General features: G+C 43.5%; 1 protein-coding gene across 1 annotated transcript in view; it reads left to right on the forward strand.

Moving 5' to 3' along the window:
* LOC100556121 (uncharacterized) overlaps positions 1-20,354 on the forward strand; it is a 39,617-nt gene extending 19,263 nt beyond the window's left edge. The window contains exons 15-21 of the mRNA XM_008110523.3: positions 2,499-2,613; positions 3,375-3,512; positions 4,642-4,808; positions 5,348-5,436; positions 16,496-16,822; positions 18,602-18,728; positions 20,209-20,354. Of these exons, the coding sequence (XP_008108730.2) occupies positions 2,499-2,613; positions 3,375-3,512; positions 4,642-4,808; positions 5,348-5,436; positions 16,496-16,822; positions 18,602-18,728; positions 20,209-20,283 (1,038 nt within the window). The 3' untranslated portion in view covers positions 20,284-20,354. The remainder of the gene's footprint in view (positions 1-2,498; positions 2,614-3,374; positions 3,513-4,641; positions 4,809-5,347; positions 5,437-16,495; positions 16,823-18,601; positions 18,729-20,208) is intronic.
* The last annotated feature ends 634 nt before the right edge of the window (positions 20,355-20,988 follow it).

Genomic DNA, 20,988 nt, shown 5'->3' on the forward strand with positions numbered 1-20,988 from the left:
GATCTGGCTGTGGGCGCACGGCCGAACTCTTTTCCAATCTTTTGCTTACTGAGTGTCTAAGGGGTGGGCAATATCACACCCAAATTGTGAGTCAAAAATAAGAGATGTAGTGTAATTCTCCTCTTGGAACTTTTACTGTATGCTTAAGAATGTAGGATCTTGTCCACTATATTGCAAACTAGGCCCTAATAATGTATAATTCTAGACACCTTTTGAACCATCGCAGACGCCATAAACGCGTACACTGAGCTTGTCCTTCAGAAACTAGCAAGGGTTATGACAAGGTGCTGAAAGCTGGCTCCATTCCCACCACCCACAACTCCTTCCCCAGATGCTCTGTTTCTAGGACATGCCGAGCTATAGAAACACAGGTAAACACAGCCGGTTTAGTAGTTGAAACATATTTTGGAAGACTAATGGATGGGGTATTTAGAAGTGATTCAGGAGCAGCTCCACCCTTTTCCTCTGCTCATAAAAACTATGGTGAAGGAAGGAATCAAGGTGCTGCACTTAACAGCTGATAGTGTTTTGTTAAAAAGGCAGATGAATGTCACCAGTTAACTTATCAGCAAGACCCTTAAAAGACTGAAGATGGAAGGGGAAAAAGTGATGATTGCTCCCACCCTCTCTCCACCCTTTCCTGATTCTCCTTTTATTAGCAAAGGAAGGAAAAAGAATGTAATACCATTAAGTATTATATAATGTCCTGGGTCCTTTTCAGAATAGTACAATGAAAAGAAAGCCGTATGGTTCCTATCAAGCTTAGTGTGCTGTTGCAGTGATGTTCCTTTTGATTGATTTTACCCAAGTTGTGAGATGTGAGGAGTTGTCTTGAGCTAGAAGGAAAATGTATAGTACAGGGTAGCATGTTAGGTAAAAGAAAAACCGAGTTTGGCAAAGCTTATTTTAGACTACAGTTTCCCAAACTAACATGGCCACACAGTTTTGGGGAATTGTTTCTAGCAAAGCCACCATTCCAAGTTTTGGGCAAAATGTTAGGCTAAGTTTGCATTAGCTAGTTCATTTCCCAAGACTTAGATTCAATCATATCTATGACTATAACCTAGAAGTACACCCTACCATTTTCAGCAGAAAAAACTCTTAGCTACAAGTTGCCTTTGGCTAAATGAGTCCATTGCTTGACAACATAGGAAGCTTTATATGTATCCTTTTTACTGTTCTCACAAACACCATTCCACCCTCCCTTTATTTTGAGGGAATGTTTCCCATTAGTGGCAGTAAACACAGTTTCTGTTTGCTTCAAAATTGTGCATCTTCCATTGCTTGTCGGCAAGTGTTACACTCTCACAACTTGTAAGGACACTTTCAGGAACACCTTTTGCGGTAGGACTGCATAGCTGCGTTTATTTGTCAGCCCCCTTCTTAAATGGTCTTTTTGAGGAGTAAAGGACCAGTGCACACTGAAATGACCAATGGCATGATTGCACTGATTGTGTTTGCATATGTGAGCACAAAAACAGCTGGATGGTAAGCAAGCAAGTGCAACATAATAATAATAATAATAATAATAATAATAATAATAATAATAATAATAATAACAACAACTTTATAATCCACCTCTTCATGCAGCTCTAACTTACAGAGAGAAAATTCAACTTAATAAAACAGCTTTTTTCTTAGCTTTGGATTGTTGTAATCTATATTGACTTCCATGCTAGTAGAAAGGCAAAATATAAATAATATATTAGTTTGATTTTTCCCCATGTCAGGAGCAACTTGAGAAACTGCAAGTTGCTTCTGGTGTGGGAGAATTGGCCGTCTGCCCAGGGGATGCCCAGATGTTTTACCATCCTGTGGGAGGCTTCTCTCATGTCCTTGCATGGGAAGCTCGAGCTGACAGGTGGGAGCTCACCCCGTTCCCTAGATTAGAACTGCCAACCTTTTGGTCCCATTGCACCACCAGGGCTCCATTAGTTTGATAAGAGCACCACTGTCATTCTACAGGAAAGGGGATAGAGCAAGGATGTGACAAGCTTAGCTTATGAGTTGTATGTGATGCTCAAAAACCTTTATTGTGGCCCCTAGTTCACTCCAAATTCTCCTAATCCCCCTGATTTTTTTTTTTTTAAAATCAGAGTCAAAGGAATAAAACTGCTGTATTTTATGGCATTTTCATCCTTTGTTGTTGTTTTGAGGCTGGAAACCGCAGAGTTACAAACTCTTATGGAAATACAAAGAAATCTTTTTTTTTTCCTGCTGGCCTCGAATTCATTGGGCAGTAACAGGAACTTTGGGCAAGATAGCTTGGTATCAAAGTTTAGTGGAAGAAAGATAGGGGAGAGAAAAAGGAAAGGCAACATTTGGAAATTCATTTATTGATTCACAGGAATCCTATTATCAAGAACAGCATAATGACTAAATGAACTATGTCCAGCCATGGAATTCACCTTCTTTAGTTCAGGAAGAGAAGGGAATACTTCATTTATAGAATCCCTTCAGCTTTTTCATGACAAAATCTCTTCTGCGTTTCTCTGCAGGTTTCCAAATTCAAGGAGAACCTCTGCTTAGCCCCACTAATTTGCATTGATGGGAATGTGCCAATATCCACCATTCAATATGTCTGTGAAATTGCCAAAAAGAATAACCTAGCAGGTAAGAGGAGGACTGTGATAAAACCACAAGCTCAGCCATATTCTTTGGGTTGAACACACATACACCCCACACACAGAAATGGATACATTCCAGGGGTTGGAGGGATGTGTACCAATCCTAACCCCATTCCATCACTCTCCTGTTTTGTGAGTTGTGAATTATTTTTCCTATCTGTTTTCATTCTGTCATTCAGTTAGAATTCTGCAAATGAGATATCAAAAAATGCTTGTCTATAGGGTTAAGGAGGAAGGGACGTTATGCATAATATTTATGGTGGCAGGTGCTTTGATAAGCTTAGGACCAAAGCACCAGCCTAAAAGGTGCAGGGGAGCACTCCAAATGTTTTGGATTGCAATAATCTCTTTGCCATTGGTCATTCTTGTAATAACTGTGGTCCAAATTCCCTGTAGAGTACCAGTTTAATGGTTCAAAACTATGTTGAGTAACCTAATATAACCTAATATCTCAGGAGCTGCGGTGGCACATTGGGTTAAACCTTTGTGCCAGCTGAACTGCTGACCTAGAGGTAGGGTTGCTGACCTGAAGGTTGGTGGTTTGAATCCATGAGATGGGGTGAGCTCCCATCTGTCAGTCCTAGCTTGCAGGGACATGAGAGAAGCCTCCCAGAAGGATGGTAACACATCTGGGTGTCCCCTGGCAATGTCTCTGTAGATGGCGAATTCTCTCAAACCAGAAGCGAATTGCAGTATGTTCTCAAGTAGCTTCTGACACTATAAAAAAACCTAATTTCTCTTTTGAAGTGTGTTACGAGCCAACAGATGTGGACAAGGCCTCCAAGCCATTCGTTTCAGACAGTTGGAGAGCCCTGGCTTATATCTCTCCCAATCTACGGGAACTCAGAGCAATTAACCGGACACTGGGACATCCTGTGCCTGCAGGTGAAGCACCCTTGAGAGAGGGGGTGAGAAAGGGGGGAAACCTGTCTAGTCTGTGAGTGTGTTTATCTATCATATATTAATCTATTTATATATACTGCCCACCTATTGAGGTAATTTCTTAATTAATGAAATATATTTTGTATATCGTATCTGACTATCTATCATCTATCTATCTATCTATCTATCTATCTATCTATCTATCTATCTATCTATCTACCTGTTTGATCTGTCTTGCCTATCTATCTGTATAATCTTTCCAAAATATCTATTAATCTAATCTGTTTTGTATATTTGATCTGTCTATCTATTTTATCTGTCTTTCTCGTCCTACTGTCTAATTTGCAGTTCCCAAAAGTAATGTTTCAAAACTCTAAGAATAGGGCCAGTCCTGTATCAAGACAGATACACAGAATACTAACATGCTGATGTACTAGGTTCCGAGCAAATTTAACACAGCACCTCCTGTGTTGTTGAATAGTGCTGGTAACACGGACACTGCTTTATCCTGTTGACATACCCAGCTATAAAGTATTGCTATACTTCCCCGCTCTATTACTCCTAATGTCTTCTGGGATAAAAATTGAGCTGTCCACCAACATCTAAAACAGAGGAGGTCAACTGCAATGCGGATGATGAGCCAGCTTTCACCATTCCATCAGTCCATAAGGATGCATTTTCACTTTTGAGTTTGAGATTTGCCTTTTCTCCTTGTGGATAGTGATAATGAATCTCTTTGAGCCATTGTCTCTTTGTGGTGATTTGGCATTTTTTCTAGTCAGAAAAAGGCAACATAGAGAAAGGGGAGGAGGAATATTAGGGGTTTCTAGAGGCTTGAGAGGGCTGCAAAATAGATGCTGGAAGCTACATGTGGTCCTGATCTACCACAGAGGTTGGCAAGTGTAGCACTCCCTATGTTATTGGACTGACATTCCTTTGATCCCTTACTTTCATGTTTGGTGATGTAAGTTGCAGTCCAACAACATTTGGTTACCTTTTTTGCCGAGAGTAACCTCTATCGTCCACTTCCAATTCCCAATACATCCTAGTGATATGTGGAAAGGTCTGGCCAATGATTTGGTTGTGAGTTTAGTTCTGTGTGGTAAGTTTTCATCTCTTGAACTCTATTAAGACCTGCCAACCAAGCTGGAAGATATTGTTGACATTGCTGCCAAACTGGCTGGTCCCTTGCTGAAGGAATTGCACTGTGTGGTGGTAACACTTGGCCAGCATGGAGTTTTGGTATGTGGCCGGAATGAGAGTGGAACCATCTCTCTTCACTCCAGAGCTTGCAACAAGGTAGGATCACAAGAAGGCAAGTGACACTGGGTGGGTGGGATGTGTGAGCTACAGCTAAAGGGAGGTGGACAACTGGGGAACTAAATTTTGAGGAAAATCTAAGAGAATTCTGTGATTGCTCATAAAATTACTCTTCTTTGGGATTTCTTCTTTAAAAGTAGGACTTCCGTGAATTATGTCATTTGTCACCTCCATGCCCTCGGATTTCATTCTTTCAGGCAATACTTGTAGTGATCCCTGCACTAGGGTTCTTTTTTAAAAACTACGGTATGCTTTACAGAGATGGTCCTATAGTTTGGAGGACACATTTTCTCCTTTTTTATTTTAAAAGAGTTATAGTGCAAAAGTGTCATTTTCACTGATACACTATAGCACTGCAGGGAAAAATGTTAAAGAGTGAAATGAGGAAAGGCAATAAATACTTACACCTATGTTCCAATATATCTCAGAATTAAATAGAAACCCATTCGGTGTTGGGTGTTGCGGTATTAGTGATAGTACAGATCACAATTGTGATAATGATGATAATGTCTCTACAGAGCCCTACAAATGTGTGGTATGCCACTCATTACCCAGCAATCCCCGTTCCAGCGGAGAAGATCATGAACGTCTCAGGAGCTGGTGACAGGTATGTTGATAATTGTTTGTTGAGAGATTGCCATCATTACTGTGGCATCCTCATTCTTCTTGTGTTTGCTTTCTGCCACTTTGGTTGCTGGGACAACATAACAGTATATGCATGTGCATGGCATTGCTAAGGAATAATTAGTCCAAATATTTATCTGGAGGTGATAAGAGACAGGGAGATTATTGTAAATTGTCATTTTTTTCCAGCGCCTGTGTGAAAGGGAAAAAATTGAGGCAATTTAAGTTTTGCTTCAAGTGTTTTGAGCGGGAACAATTGTTAAGAGGCACCTGGCCCTCTTAGGAACAAGACCAGGCTTTGTAAGGAAAAACTTTATCCTTGCACTCAGACAAAATGGGAGTCTTCAGCACCTTTGAGTGTTAAACCATTCTTTATTGACTAGCTGCCCAATCCTATAGTAACTTCAAGTGGCACAAGTAAGGACTTGTAGTTCTTCAACCAGCTGTAAGTGTACAATTTCCATTTTTAAAGATCCATACACCACCTTCAAAAATCCTGAGAAGTATAGCTGTCTGAAGCTGTTAATGACAGTTTCCCCTTTATTTATTGAATGGCAGGGCTGGGTATGTGTGGTCCTCCAGATGTTGTGAGACTGTAATTTTTATTATTCCTAGCTATTGACTGTTTGCTAAGACTGATGTGAGATGCAGTCTGACAGTATCTGCACAGCTATATATGCCTCCCCCCACTCACACACACACTATTATGATCTAATTTTCAGATGCTGGTAGCTATTTTGACACAAATTTATGTTAGCACAGATGTGTTCCAAACTGTCATAGACTCTGACAGGTAGGAAATCCAGAATAGTACTGAAATTGTGCTGCCATGCTAACAAAATTTGCTTAATAAAAGATTGACTTTAAAAACCTGGGTTAACATATCCATAGATCACATTATGATGACGACATAGGTTCCCTATCCTGCAGTGGAGCAGAAGCGGTAGTAATTTTTAATAGGTACTTACTGTATAAGCCTCGTGAGGCTGGTGGCCATTTTTAAGCTCCCCATGTTGCTGCTGAATGTTGCTTGGGCTGAAAAAGGAAAGGAAGGGGGGACAGCTGCTTTTCTTTCTCGCGGGCAACAACAATTCAGCCAATGTCACTGTAATGATACCCACTTCCATCACATTCACATTCCCACTTGTGTGTAGCTAAATGTTAACAATGTCCCTAAGTTTTAACCTCAGTGGATCTTCAGGTCATAGCAAAACTCCCCCGCCCCAAAATTGCCCTTGACTGATACACAGATGTATACAGTACCTTCAACTTAAGACACAAATGTAGACAACACCCCATCTAATGTCAAGGAAAAATCACCTAAAAGGGAAAAGCTACCTCATCACAAAATTCAGAGGACTGGATATCTGATTAGCATCAGCTCAAGATTTTATGTACACACACACTGTTCCGTCCCCCAGGACGATGGTTTGCCTTACCTATTGGTCGTTTGTTTGTTTTCCCTCCTTTACATTTTGTTTGAGCCTCTGGCTGCAAAAGCCTAGGAAAAATGGCTTGGAATCTGCAAGAGCTGGCTGCAGTTTTCTTTGCAGTGATTGGTCAAAGAATGCAACATCTTAGGACCGCCCTTTTTACCAGGGTCTAGTCTCCATTTTGGAGCTTCATTCTGGCTATAGTCTTCCAACGTGCTGGAGCTGTGCAAGGCTAACTGGGACAAATCATCCTCAAAACCAGGCCAATCTAAGCCTATCCAAATTAGATAAGTATTGAATTATATTGATCTGGAATAGGAAATCTAGTTAGAGGAGCAAAGTTATTCCGTCGCTTCTAGAACTAATCTTTGCTGTAAAGATAGGGAAGGAAAGAGTTTCTCCTTCTAATATAGGCAGCGTGATTAGGGTATAGTGGTTTTATAATCACCTTTGCTTTCTGGAACCAGGGATAATTCTGTACCTAAAACCTATAGAAATTTGTTTCATTTTCTGCAACTTTAAGATCTGTGCCAGGTTTACAACCTTGTATGAATAAACATCCTTTTTTGAAGTTATCCAGACTCAGTCGTTCAATATCTATAGGACAGCTTATAGGGATTTGCAGTTCGCCCGGATAAAGGACAGCACGTTTCAGTTTTATAGTTTTTTATTGTCCGGCGGACGGCACAGTTTTGAGGTAGATCAGCGGTTTTTCCGCTTGAGCTAGCTTGCACGGCTTATAGTTTTTTATAGTTTAGGAAGTTTAGTTTAGGCCGCGGCTTTTCCGCCTGAGCTCAGTCTGCATACCTAAAGACTCTACCAGCGTCTGAGGCAGTGGAGCCCGCTCTCAGACCTGAAGGAGTCAAATAGTGGGGCTCTATTTCCTTGCTATTTGGCTCGCGTGTGCGCACGTGGCCCAGTGGCTTTCTGGGTTTGCACAGGCTGTGCAGTTCCCAGCAACGTCCAGGGCTCCCTCGGCGGTAGACCTCGAGCCGCGGAGCACCAGCGACAGTTCTTTGGCTGGCTCTGAGGCGTGAAGCCCACCAGAACCAGGCTAGAACCTGGACAGGCCTGGCAACGCTGCTGCGAGTTCGGCCGGAGCACTCGGCCGGCTTCGACCTGCCTCATCGTCCTGCGGTGGTGACCTGCCTCATCGTCCTGCGGTGGTGACCTGCCTCATCGCCTGGCGGTGGTGACCTGCCTCATCGTCCTGCGGTGGTGACCTGCCTCATCGTCCTGCGGTGGTGACCTGCCTCATCGTCCTGCGGTGGTGACCTGCTTCATCGTCCTGCGGTGGTGACCTCCCTTCACAGCGGGGAGGAGGCGTCTTTTCTCTCCTCCTTTCCAAAGCCAGCCTCGGTGCTCCTTCGGCGGCAGGCCTCGAGCCGCAGAGCACGAGGTGCTTGAAAATTTGGCGAAGTCGCCATTTTGGCAGTTTACGTCACTCGGGCAAGGGAGGTATCAAGTGGCAAGTTGCTGTCAGTTGGCATTTTGCAGCTTGCCCACTAAAATCTGGCGCCAAAGGTCACAATCTTTGTAAAGTATAGTTACTTAGTGATATATATTGCTATGGTTAAGTGTTGTGCATTGTATTATATATTGCATTTGCTTTTATTGTAAATTTACTTGCTGGTATGTTGTATTTGCTTTTGTTGTAAATTTACTTGCTATTAAGAATACATAATGTCTATGCAGTTTCAAGATGATACAGATGGTATACCTCCTGAGGCTGAAAGTAGGAATGAAAGGCCCCAAAGGATAAAGCACCCTTCAGCCAAGATGCTAGCCCATCTAATAGATGAAAAGGAGCTCCTCCATGTGAGGTTAGGTTCGGCATGGGAGCGAATTGTAACATTGATGGACAGAATTGAGAGCTTGGGTATTACAAGGGTGCCATCCATATTACAGACCGACCTTGAAGAGACCTTCGGTCTCTGGAGGGGTTTGGTGTCTAAGATAGTCCAGGTCCTCGAGCGCATTAACGCCAAGGATTCAGAGTTAGAAATAGTGAGTGTCTTAGCTGACACTAATGAGAAAGAAAATAAGGTGAGGGCAATTCTAGATGCCTTGGAATTTAGTTCTCCACCTGTTAATCTAAGGTCTGAGCCAAAAGGAAATCAGTCTTCCTTATGCAGCCATGAGACCAATCTTTTAAAATCACCTGCTGTGGCACTTAGTCTTAAGTCCAACCGCTCTAGCCAGGTATCTAAACTAAGGGAGTGTGCATCATCTAAACATAGCCACTCTAGCAAGTCTTCTGCTGCTGGGAGTGCCATCTCTTCCCTAGCTGCCTTGCACATTAAGGAGGCTGCACGTCTGGAGCTAAAGAGCAAGGTAGCGGGGGCGGAGGCTGATGCTAAGGCAGCTGATCTCACCCTTCCCTTTAAAGAAGAAGAGCAACGACTGCAAAGCAAAATGCAAATAGAACAGGCCCAAAGGCAATGTGAAATAGAAATGCTTAGAATAAAGATGGATGCCGCAGCCAAAAGGGTAAGGGCTGAGACTTTGGCCAAAGCCCTAATTGAGCCACTCACAGAAGAAAATGTAAGCCAGTTACCAATACAGGATCCTTCTGCCAAAGTGTTTGCGCACCTTGGCAGCATGAACAGCCAGTTTTCGGATGAGGAACAGGGAGACTTCTCTCCTTACCCAGAGCAGGGCCCCAAAGTCACTTTTGAGTTTCCTGCAGAGCAGAGCGTCATAGCGGGGAGCTCACCCTTGCTCGAGCTACCTGTGCCTCCTGCTAAAACCCTAGGTCAGTCAATCAGGGCCTCAAGGCCGAGTGCTAGTTGGCCCCTACAGACAGCTGCACAGGGAACCATCGATTCGTCAGTGGTCGATGTCATCCCTCCAAGAGGCCAAAGGTTGACGCAAGGTACACGGTGGGAGTCCACTCCACAACAGCAAACTCCTCAATTGTTCCCTTCGACGTCAGAGTCCCAGCTTGTCTCCATCATCAGAAGCCCCAGAAGAGATCTTAAGGACAAGGGTGTCGAAAAGTTTTCGGACAAGCCTGAGGAATTTCTTCTCTGGAAGGCCACCTTCCAGAGAGCAATCAGAGACTTAAAGTTATTGCCTGAGGAAGAACTGACTCTTCTGGCTGCATGGTTGGGCCCAGCCTCATCCTCACAAGTTAAGAAGATCTACGCAGCCCACGTAGCCGATCCCGACAAAGCCCTGGAAAAGGCCTGGGCCAGGTTGCAGCAGAGGTATGGGGCCAGCACAGAGATTGAAGCATCTCTTATGGACAAGCTCCAAAGGTTCCCAGCTTTGAAACTCAAAGACTTCAAACTCTTGTGGGACCTCAGCGATCTCCTTACGGAATTAGAGTCGGCCAAGGAGAATCCAGAACTGCCCGGTTTGAAGTGCCTCGATCAGCACCTGTCCCAGAGGCAGATCTTGACCAAGCTGCCCTTCACTTTGCAAGAACGCTGGGGACAGGAGGTCTTCAACTACAAGGAGGCCCACTCCCAGGCATACCCTCCATTTTCTCATTTGGTCCAGTTCATCACCAGGGCGGCCAGAGAAAGGAATGATCCGCAGACGGGCCTCCCCACCTTATACCAAGGGACCCAGCCAGAGAAGGCACCTAAAGTGGAGAAAAAACCATCCAGAGAGGCCAAAAGACCGGTTAGTGTTAAGGCTGTTGAAACTCAGCACAGGGCCAACGAATCCAAGTCAGAGGTGAAGGAGGTGCTCTGCCCCATTCACCAAAAGCCTCACAGTTTGGCCAACTGCCGGGAATTTGGCAAGAAGCCTTATAAAGAAAGACAACAGATTGTACAGAAGCTGGGCATATGTTTTAGGTGCTGTGGAGCAACTCCTCACTTTGCATCCAACTGCAAAGAGGACGTCAAATGCGCAAGGTGTAACAGCCTTAAGCATTGCACCGCGATGCACAACTCTGACGCTGTCTCCCGCGCCAAAGGGGACACGTCTTCCAAAGAAGGGTCATCTACTGAAGCCACCAACATGCAGACCGCGTCACGGATGCAGGAGGATGCCCCATCGGTCGCCTGTACTGAACTATGCTCTGACGTGCACCAGTTCAGAGTCTGCCATCCCATCTGCCTAGCAGATGTATATCCAGCCAGAAGACCTTGGCTTAAAAAGAGACTTTACGTGGCTTTGGATTCACAAAGCGACGCCTCCCTGGCTACTCCAGAGTTCTTCCGCATGTTTGACCTTAAAACCAAGATGGTTGACTACACTATGACTACGTGTGCAGGAAAAAAGAAGTTGCAGGGTCGCATAGCATCTGGCTTTGTTGTCTCCTCTTGCGACCAGAAGAGGCAGTTCAAGTTGCCAGACCTGATTGAGTGTTCCTCCATCCCTCGGAACAAAAAACAAATTGTAACTAGAGAAGTTGTGGAGGCTCATCCACATTTGCGACGATTAAAGAATGCCATACCTGCTTTCCGTCCAGATGTGGACATTGCCCTTCTGCTTGGTGCGGACTGTCCGAACTTGTTCTATGTGAACGACCAAGTTAAGGGACCTCCAGGGGCGCCCATTGCTCAGCTGCTACCACTAGGCTGGACAGTTACAGGCCCAGTGTGCATAAACAAGATGCACCCACCATCGTCGTTGGACTCCAATCAAGCACAGGTGCTTAAAGGTGGACGTCCTACACTTGTGCGCAGTTGCCTAAGTCACATCTCAGTCTACTGCCAAGCAATAACTCCAGAGTATTCCTCCATTTTCAAAGTCTCTGAGAGAGACGAAGCCACAGCGCTCTCGAAAGATGAGCAAAGGTTTTCGGACATTATGAATGCTCAAGTCTCACGAAGTGCAGAGGTGAAAGCCTGCAAATCAACCACAGAAATCAAGATGGGCCAAAGATCTTGCCTGGAACCACACCGTTTTGAACGTTTTTCGGAGTGGCACAGTCTTCTTAGAGCAGTAGCTAGGCTTATACATCGTTTAGCTTGCAAAGATAGTGAGCCTTTGCAAGTTCAGGACATGTTGAAGGCTAAGGGAGTAATATTCAGGTCAGTTCAGAGGCATGAGTTTAGTCTAGAAATAGCCAGGTTAGAACAAGGGCTTGACACCCCCAGCCGGAGTTTCTTGCGTGAGTTAAACCCATTTCTAGACAAGGAGGGTATTTTGAGAGTTGGAGGAAGGTTAGCCAAGGCTAAACTCAAGGTGTGCGTAAAAAACCCCATCATCATACCCCCTAATAGTCACACTGCATTGCTGCTCGTTCGGCATCACCATGAAAGGATCCATCATCAGGGTAGAACTCTAACTGAGGCAGCCCTTAGAAATGAAGGTCTGTGGGTAGTTAATGCCAAAAGGTTGGTCAACAGTTGTATTTTCAAATGTGTCAAATGTCGGCGACTCAGACGAAACTGTCAAAGTCAGTTGATGGCAGAACTACCTCAGGATAGGACTTTGACAGACCCACCCTTTTCCCATGTGGGAATCGATGTGTTTGGTCCTTGGGAGGTTGTCACTAGGAAAACCAGGGGTGGTGTTGTAAATAACAAGAGGTGGGCAGTTTTGTTTACTTGTTTAGTAATACGAGCTGTCCATATAGAAGTCATAGAAGGGATGGACACTTCATCATTTTTAAACGCATTAAAAAGGTTCATAGCCCTCAGAGGGCCAATTAAGTCAATTCGGTCGGACTGTGGCACCAATTTTGTAGGTGCGACCAAAGAACTCAATTGTGTGTCTAGGTTTGGGAGAGACCCAAAGGTTCAGAACTTTACGAATACTGAACAAATTATGTGGACTTTCAATGTTCCTCACGCCTCCCATATGGGTGGTGTTTGGGAGAGGATGATTGGTATTAGTCGCAAAATCCTTAATGCCATGTTTTTGAGTCATAGGTCATTGACGCATGATGTTTTGGTGACACTTATGGCGGAAGTTACCGCAATTATCAACAACCGGCCGCTGGTTCCCCTTACCAGTGACCCTGAGAACTTACAACCACTGACTCCTGCACTTATTTTGACACAAAAGGTGCCAGGATGGAAGGACGTCATGTTGCCAGTTCCGGACGGAACTCACCGTGCCCTGTGGAAACAGGTGCAGTCCTTGGCCAACCACTTTTGGAAAAGGTGGAAAGCTGAGTACTTAAGCCAGCTTCAAGCTTGAAGAATCTGGCAAAGCCCACAGGACAACATTGAGGTTAACAACGTTGTGTTGTTAAAGGACAAAGACTTGCCCCGCCATGCGTGGCCCATGGGCATTGTATTAAAGACCTTTCCTTGCCCGGACGGTAAGGTCAGGAAAGTTCAATTAAAGACTTGCAACAGAGGCAAAGTGTCCATTTTGGACAGACCAATTAGTGACTTCGTGTTGCTTATTGGAGATGTTTAAAGTTCTAGTGTTTGTATTGTTGTGTATACAAAGGTGTTTGTATGTTTTTGATTGGTAAATTCCCACATCCTGGGAATTTAGCGGGGAGTGTTCCGTCCCCCAGGACGATGGTTTGCCTTACCTATTGGTCGTTTGTTTGTTTTCCCTCCTTTACATTTTGTTTGAGCCTCTGGCTGCAAAAGCCTAGGAAAAATGGCTTGGAATCTGCAAGAGCTGGCTGCAGTTTTCTTTGCAGTGATTGGTCAAAGAATGCAACATCTTAGGACCGCCCTTTTTACCAGGGTCTAGTCTCCATTTTGGAGCTTCATTCTGGCTATAGTCTTCCAACGTGCTGGAGCTGTGCAAGGCTAACTGGGACAAATCATCCTCAAAACCAGGCCAATCTAAGCCTATCCAAATTAGATAAGTATTGAATTATATTGATCTGGAATAGGAAATCTAGTTAGAGGAGCAAAGTTATTCCGTCGCTTCTAGAACTAATCTTTGCTGTAAAGATAGGGAAGGAAAGAGTTTCTCCTAATATAGGCAGCGTGATTAGGGTATAGTGGTTTTATAATCACCTTTGCTTTCTGGAACCAGGGATAATTCTGTACCTAAAACCTATAGAAATTTGTTTCATTTTCTGCAACTTTAAGATCTGTGCCAGGTTTACAACCTTGTATGAATAAACATCCTTTTTTGAAGTTATCCAGACTCAGTCGTTCAATATCTATAGGACAGCTTATAGGGATTTGCAGTTCGCCCAGATAAAGGACAGCACGTTTCAGTTTTATAGTTTTTTATTGTCCGGCGGACGGCACACACACACACATACACACAAATACACACATGTTCTACAGTTCTTCAAAAAGATGGTCATAGGCATTATATTACTATTCCCAATGTAGTATGTAAAATTCATAAATGCATACATTGTATTCAAGGGCCTTTAACTGAGCATATGTATTGGAGTGAGATAGTTATATTTAGTTGCCGTATGTTTTACTGGCTTAGGAACAAGATGTTTTTATATTTTTTTTCTCTAACTAAGCTGCAATGGCCTCCTCTCTCCAAAGCTTGATCGCTGGCATCATTGCAGGACTGCTTGATGGGGAGGACACAGACATCTGTGTCCGGTTGGGCCTTCTGTCTGCCAGCCTCGCCCTCCGTTCCTATGAGCCTATTTCACTGGAGATCAGTAGTTCCAAAGTGAGTGTGGCAGAGCTAAAAGCCTGGACCTGGCCAGAGGCAAAGAGGTGGAAGCTGTCTTAGAGCTCCTGCTTCAAGATCTCCATGACACCACACCCAACTGCATGCGGAATAGGTACAGACCATCCAGACGTCCTTCCTGAAGCCTTTCTTTGAAATGGAACCAAAGGATTATAGCTGGAAATGGAAAATGACATTTTGACAGATCATCAATCACTCTACCTCAGCTCACCCTATTCTTCATTGCTATGCCTGTTTGCATTAAAAAATAAACTTTTTTTAAAAAAAATCCCACACCTAAACTCTTTAAACTGACAAAGGATGCACATCCAGAAACAATGCACTTCATTAATAAAGATTATATTCCTGCAAATCTGGCAGAGGGAGCAAATATGTCCCCTACCTTGTATTACACTAAAGTTTTGTTTAAATTATTTTTAAACTATCATTCCATTTCCATAACTCCCAGCCAGCATGGCTATTGGCTAGGGGAATCTAGTAACTGTGTGTGTGTGTGCTCACACATGCACGCGCGCGCACGCACACACACACACACACACACACACACAAGATTTGGGTGACATTGGGAAGGGTTAACACCTCTATGGTGTTTGTTTTGCTGTCTGTGCCCCTGTTCAGAAGATTTCACATCACTTTCTCTCCCTATGAGAACTGGATTTTGAAAAAAATGGCTTGTTGAAACAAGGATTGCTGAAAGCTTCAGTGGCGATACCTTTTCCCCATGATAACCCTTTTAGGAGTGAATTTCACTGCTTGGAGTTGATTTCTGTCACTTCCTGTTGTCTGACCCCCCCATTCTTAACTATGAGTAGTTTGTAAGTCAGACACTGCCTGTGCCAGATACTGTAGGTAATATTTCAGAGGAAGGGATTGGCAAAACCACCTCTGAGTATGCCATATCTAAGAATACGTATGAAATTCAAGGGATGCTGTAAGTTGATGGGCCACTTGAAGGCAGGCAGGCAGGCAGACATGTGTGCACACACACAGACACACACACACACACACAAAATCAATCCCTAATCATTGGCCATGTTGAGTGGGATCAAGAGGAATGGTGATCCCACATATCTCTAGGGCCTCTCCCTTTTAAAATACTATACCACAGGATGAAATAGTTGTTCCCTGCAGTGGAGAACTAGGTATCTGAAAGGCCAAATAATAAATCAGCTTTCAAGTAGGTGAGCTTGTGGTGATATATTATTATGTATCATGTCAAATAACTTATCATTGTGGTATGTAAATCTGCAGATGCAAGATCACTCAACTGGAGTAAGTTCATTTCACAAATGAATGAAAAGGGCATGTAGGTTAGAAGATAGTTCTCATTCAGGCTGTATTTCTGCAAATGTTTACATTCTTTTTGGCTTAAAATGTTTCCAAAATGCACAATTTAAAGGAAAACGCCAATTTTGACAGTTTCTAAAATTAGAAAATGAGATGGATTCATGGTCCTGTTTGACTTTATGATTACACTTTAGAACTGCACTAGAACTTGAGCAATCCATGCTTAGCTGCCATCTCTCAGGAGGGTTGATATGCTGAAATAAATGCTACAAAAATGCCTTTATTAATTAAAAACACATAGGTGCATGAGTGCACGCACACACTTTGTCCAGCCTGGGCAAGCATTTTTACCAGCAAAGCTCCCTAGTGCCTTGAAACACCTGCTTAGTCAAAGAGAAAGGAAGAGAAAAATGTTCCATTAGCCCAACAATGGAGAAAGATGGCATCACTGGGATGGGAGCATGTGGTTGCCCTTACAAAGAAATTGGGTGTTGCTAAAGAGGTGGGGGCATATTGGAAAAAGAAGAGAATTTTCCAAACAGGAGGAGCAAGCATAGAAACTCAGATGCATAAAAGGGCTTTAACCAGCCATGCAAAAAAGACAGAGGTCAAACTCATATATGCATACATGTGTGGCTGCTTTTAATTCCTAGCTCCAAGGCAACAGCATCTCTTTGCCTGGACAGACAGCAGGGAGAACACATCAAGGCTGAAAGGGCTATGAGAGGTTCAAGGCTGGCCACCTTGGCTGTACTTTCAATGCAGCTTTGTTTCCTGGCTCAGGCTGATGGGAGATTGGTTGGGAAAGTACTGGTTGCTGAGGAAGACTCTCCAAAGGTTGGGAGAACCAGGAGGAGTTTTGACACATTCCCTGAAGGAGATAGAGAGGCCGAAACTGAAAAGCAGAAGTCCAGCAGAATGCGGAAGGCAACAAGAGAAGCCAAAGCTGGTGATGACAATCACAGCAAAGCTTCAAACAAGCCATGGCTGGAAAGCAGTAAGCAGAAGGCAGGTGCCAGGAGAAAAATGTCCCAGCTTCCCCCTTCAAAAACTAAAAACCAAGGGTTTCAAGCCTATTTGGAAGACCATGGACAGTTTAATACTGACACGGTGAGTAAGATCTCTTCAGCTTTTGCCCTAGTCCTGTTGACGTTGAAATCAAACCCTCAACAGATATCTTGTCCATTCTAAAATAAGCAAATGGTGACTACGTCTGGTGGGACGAATGGGTGACAGTTCCAAAATGTGAAATGCTAAGGTATAATACATGACATAGACATCTTCGCTTATCATTAATCTCTGGAGGAGGTAATATGATAGGTGAGGAAGAGATAAGCAAGCCTGACAATATGCTGGATCCAGGATCCCCTAATTCTCTGCAAGAATTGCTCAGAGAGACTTCTGTACAGCCTGATAACCAGTAAGCCATGGGTGCTCTTAAATGTCTATAAGAAGCCCTGCAGTTAAGTCAAAAAGGGGTTTAAAATGGGGTGCCCTCACCCTGCTGCTGACACCCATCTTTCTTTATCTCCAGAGTTGGCTGAGGATGTGTAGGTACTGGACCAGTCCCTGGATACTATAATGAGCTCAATAAAATGCAAATAGGTCTGGTAGTGATGGGAATGGGGCACGGCCACTGTGTACCACTTCATTTCCCGAGGGTCCTGGCTTTTTCCTTTGTGACACCTTTTTCTGCTTCCTCCTCCACTTCCTGTGTGCCTTGACTCTCTATTCCTCTGGAATTACTCTACTTTTGCCTCATCAAAAACAAGATTTACAGCATGCAGGAAGAGGAGCCTGATCTGCCAGGGAAATACCTTCTATTACCTACGTACCACAAGTCTCGGAAAAAAACCAAAAAAAAAACCAAGCAGAACAGAGACTGGTGGCACGCACACCTCCCAACCTGCCTTCTCATTCACTAAGTTTGGGAGCTGGCAGGGCTCAAACTCTCAAATAATCAAAACAGTGTGAACCTCATGAAAGTGAAGGAGCAATGGCTTTCCTTCTGATGGTATAAACGATAATAAGTCCTATTTCCTTTAAATTCATAATATAGCTCACTAACTAATCTGAGCTACTGATCTGAACTCCTACAAATTATTTTATTGACTTTTTCTGAAATTATTTTAAAGTGTTTTTATTACTTTAACTGCATGCTGCCCTGAGAGCTAATGGTAGAGACAACAAGCAAGCAAACATATTTTGTAGGTGCATCTGGAGTTGATGCATCCTTCATTTTATAACAGACAGAAGGAATCCCCTGTAACTCACACATGGACCTTTTCCTTGACCAAACCCAACCACTAATAAAGTAGCTGCTGACAAAATCCAACTGCTTTTCCATGCTCCTAAAGAGCTAAGAGATGGCCACAAATTCAACAGATACAGTAGTCAGAATTTTTTAAAATCCAGGTCGGGAAAGTCTGTATAACTGGAGTGATTGCCTTCTGAGGAGTACAGATCTTTAGGAACACTCAAAAATTGTTATGTAAAAAATATCAACTGTAATGTGGTCTCCTATTATTAAAGGTGTGGGCTGTGGCGCAGGCTGATAATGCAGTCAGCTGCAACAAATCATTCTGACCAAGAGGTCATGAGTTCGAGGTCATGAGTTCGAGGCCAGCTCGGAGCTGCGTTTGTCTCTGTCTTTGGTCTATGTTAAGGCATTGAATGTTTGCCTTATATGTGTGATGTGATCCGCCCTGAGTCCCCTTCGGGGTGAGAAGGGCAGAATATAAATACTGTAAATAAATAAATAAATAAATAAAGGTCACGCTGGACCATGGTCATCATAAAAGCTTAGGCCTTACAAATGGATAAATGCTAGAGTTAGCAAGGGGTAAAAGGACTGGTGTTATAATGGATTCTCCTTCCTTTTCTTGTCAGTATGCCTGTCCTGGGATTCGCTCAAAGACCTGCAGAAAACCTTCAGACTGCGACGGCTGCTTGGGCCTCTATACCTGCAAGCTGCCACGAGGGAAGTGCAACCTCAAAGCAGTTTCTCTGCAAACAGGTACCCCATAAATACAAGAGAAACATATCCCCCAACTGTCCTGATTTGGCAAGGATAGTCCTGATTAATCATTCGTCATCCCATTTTTTGACTCCTTTAATATGTCAGTTTTTCTTTCAACTTTCTCCTTTGTTCTCAGCTTACTTCAGTTATGGCAAATTGAGTTCAAAACGCAAAGGTTGCACTCAGTTAACTCATTAGGGAAGAGGAGAAAAGATAATGGGATCTTGTTCTTTCCAGTGGGCTCAGGCAAAATACTGCAGCTTCCCCTAGCTTGTGTTCATTATTAATCATAACCTTAGCCATCTAGTCACACTCTGGTGTTGCTCAGCCACACGTGCCTTGGTTTTTACTTATGAAATGTTGGCGGATTTGCAGAAGTCGAATATGTGTACATGAATGTGAGTCACTTATACTTTATGTATTCTAATAAATACAAAGCATGAAAGTTCCTGGTAGAGCTCTAACCTTCACTGATATGGTACACCTATGTTAAGCCTACTCCATTTCCAGTTTGTGAGTGTTTGTTGTTGTGAGCCTTCAAGTCACTTCTGGAGTATGGCAACCTACCATGGGACTTTCTTAGCAATATTTGTTCACGGGACGTTTGCCTTTGCTTTCCTCCGAGGGTAAAAGAGCATGATTTACTTAAGGTCACTCAGTGGGTTTCTATGGCCAAACAGGGATTCAAATCCTGGTCACCACAGCTGTAGTTCAATGGTTGAACCACTATAACACACTGGTTCTGTTATATTCCTCCACAAAAGATCTAATAAAACAATCCCATGCATGGAAAACCACAAAGCAGATGGAAGAATGCCATCCCACATTTCAACAATATTATAACTTTCTGAAGGATCATTTTTGCATGTGAACTCACCTTTACATCGTAAAAGAGATTTTCCAGTTGCCAGTAAGAAAACAGCCAGTTTTCAATAGTTCTCTCCAATATTATCTTTCAAAAGATAGACAGTAGAGGGTGCTCTAGCTACAAAAAAGGGGATTTCTGGGAGTTGTAGGCCCAAACACTTGGGGACCCACAAGTTGAGAATCACTGCTGTAGATTATTGATGGCAATTCAAGTGCTTCTCAGCCCTGTCTGTGTTAACAAGGCTGTTGAGATCTATAGTCCAACAACCTCTGGAGAGTTGCTTGATTTCTTCCCCTGCTCCACATATTGTTGGACTGCAACTTCATCAGATTTAGCCATAATAGTCAGCAGTGAATTATGATAAGTACTACAGACTGGAAGGCCTTATACCTCACAACCTCTGAGGATGCCTGCCATAGATGTGGGCGAAACGTCAGGAGAGAATGCTTCTGGAACATGGCCACACAGCCCGAAAGACATACAACAACCCTGGAAGGCCTTATGTTATCTAGACCCATGGAAAATGGACTGGGATAAGTTACAGCTACAGTACTTGCTAAGTATCACACCTATAATATTATGCTGATAGCTTGTTTCCTTTCTCCACAGCTAGCTTCTCCCAGAACATCTGAAGCAGGCTGCATTTGTACTGCACACCGACCTATCCCAATCATTCCGGGATAAATTTGTACATCTGGAGCTACAGTAGAGTATTGAGGGTGAGGTGGGGTGGGTGGGAAATGTAAATCAACTGAAAATAAAGCATGCTGCTCAGTGGAAAAAAAGTGTAAGCTCTTAATTTAGCTAAAATGTTTCTTTTTTTGAAGATGGGCTATTTGGTGCATTGCTTACTAAGCTTCCATTCAGGGAGGGACTCTTCTGCTCTGGAGGATGAAAAATGAACAGAGATTGAGCAGCTGTCACGGCATTTCCTGTAGTCACCCAGGAACCTACAGCTGCTCCTCCATAAGGTTTCCCCTGACGTTAAGTCCAGTCATGTCTGACTCTGGGGGTTGGTGCTCATCTCCATTTCTAAGCCAAAGAGCCAGCATTGTCCGTAGACACCTCCAAGGTCATGTGGCCAGCATGACTGCATGGAGTCCAGAGTAGAAATGCTTAGGCTTGAAGAATTACCCAGTTCTCAAAGTCCAGACACAAAGACATTGGGGAAAAAGCTGCCCAGACCCCTGCCATAAAGGAACATACAAACAAAGCATTTTTGACAGATGGCCATCTAGCTTGGCTTATAAAAAAGAGAGGAGCCTCCACCACACTCCAAGGCAGTGTATGTTGAACACCTCTTATTGTGATATTTGGTAATTGAAATCTAAAGTTAAGACAAAGATAGAGACTCTTCTGTTATGTTGCAAGGTCACCATCTTGAAAATG

This window comes from Anolis carolinensis, chromosome 5 (assembly GCF_035594765.1).
Source record: "Anolis carolinensis isolate JA03-04 chromosome 5, rAnoCar3.1.pri, whole genome shotgun sequence".
Taxonomy (NCBI): Eukaryota; Metazoa; Chordata; class Lepidosauria; order Squamata; family Dactyloidae; genus Anolis; species Anolis carolinensis.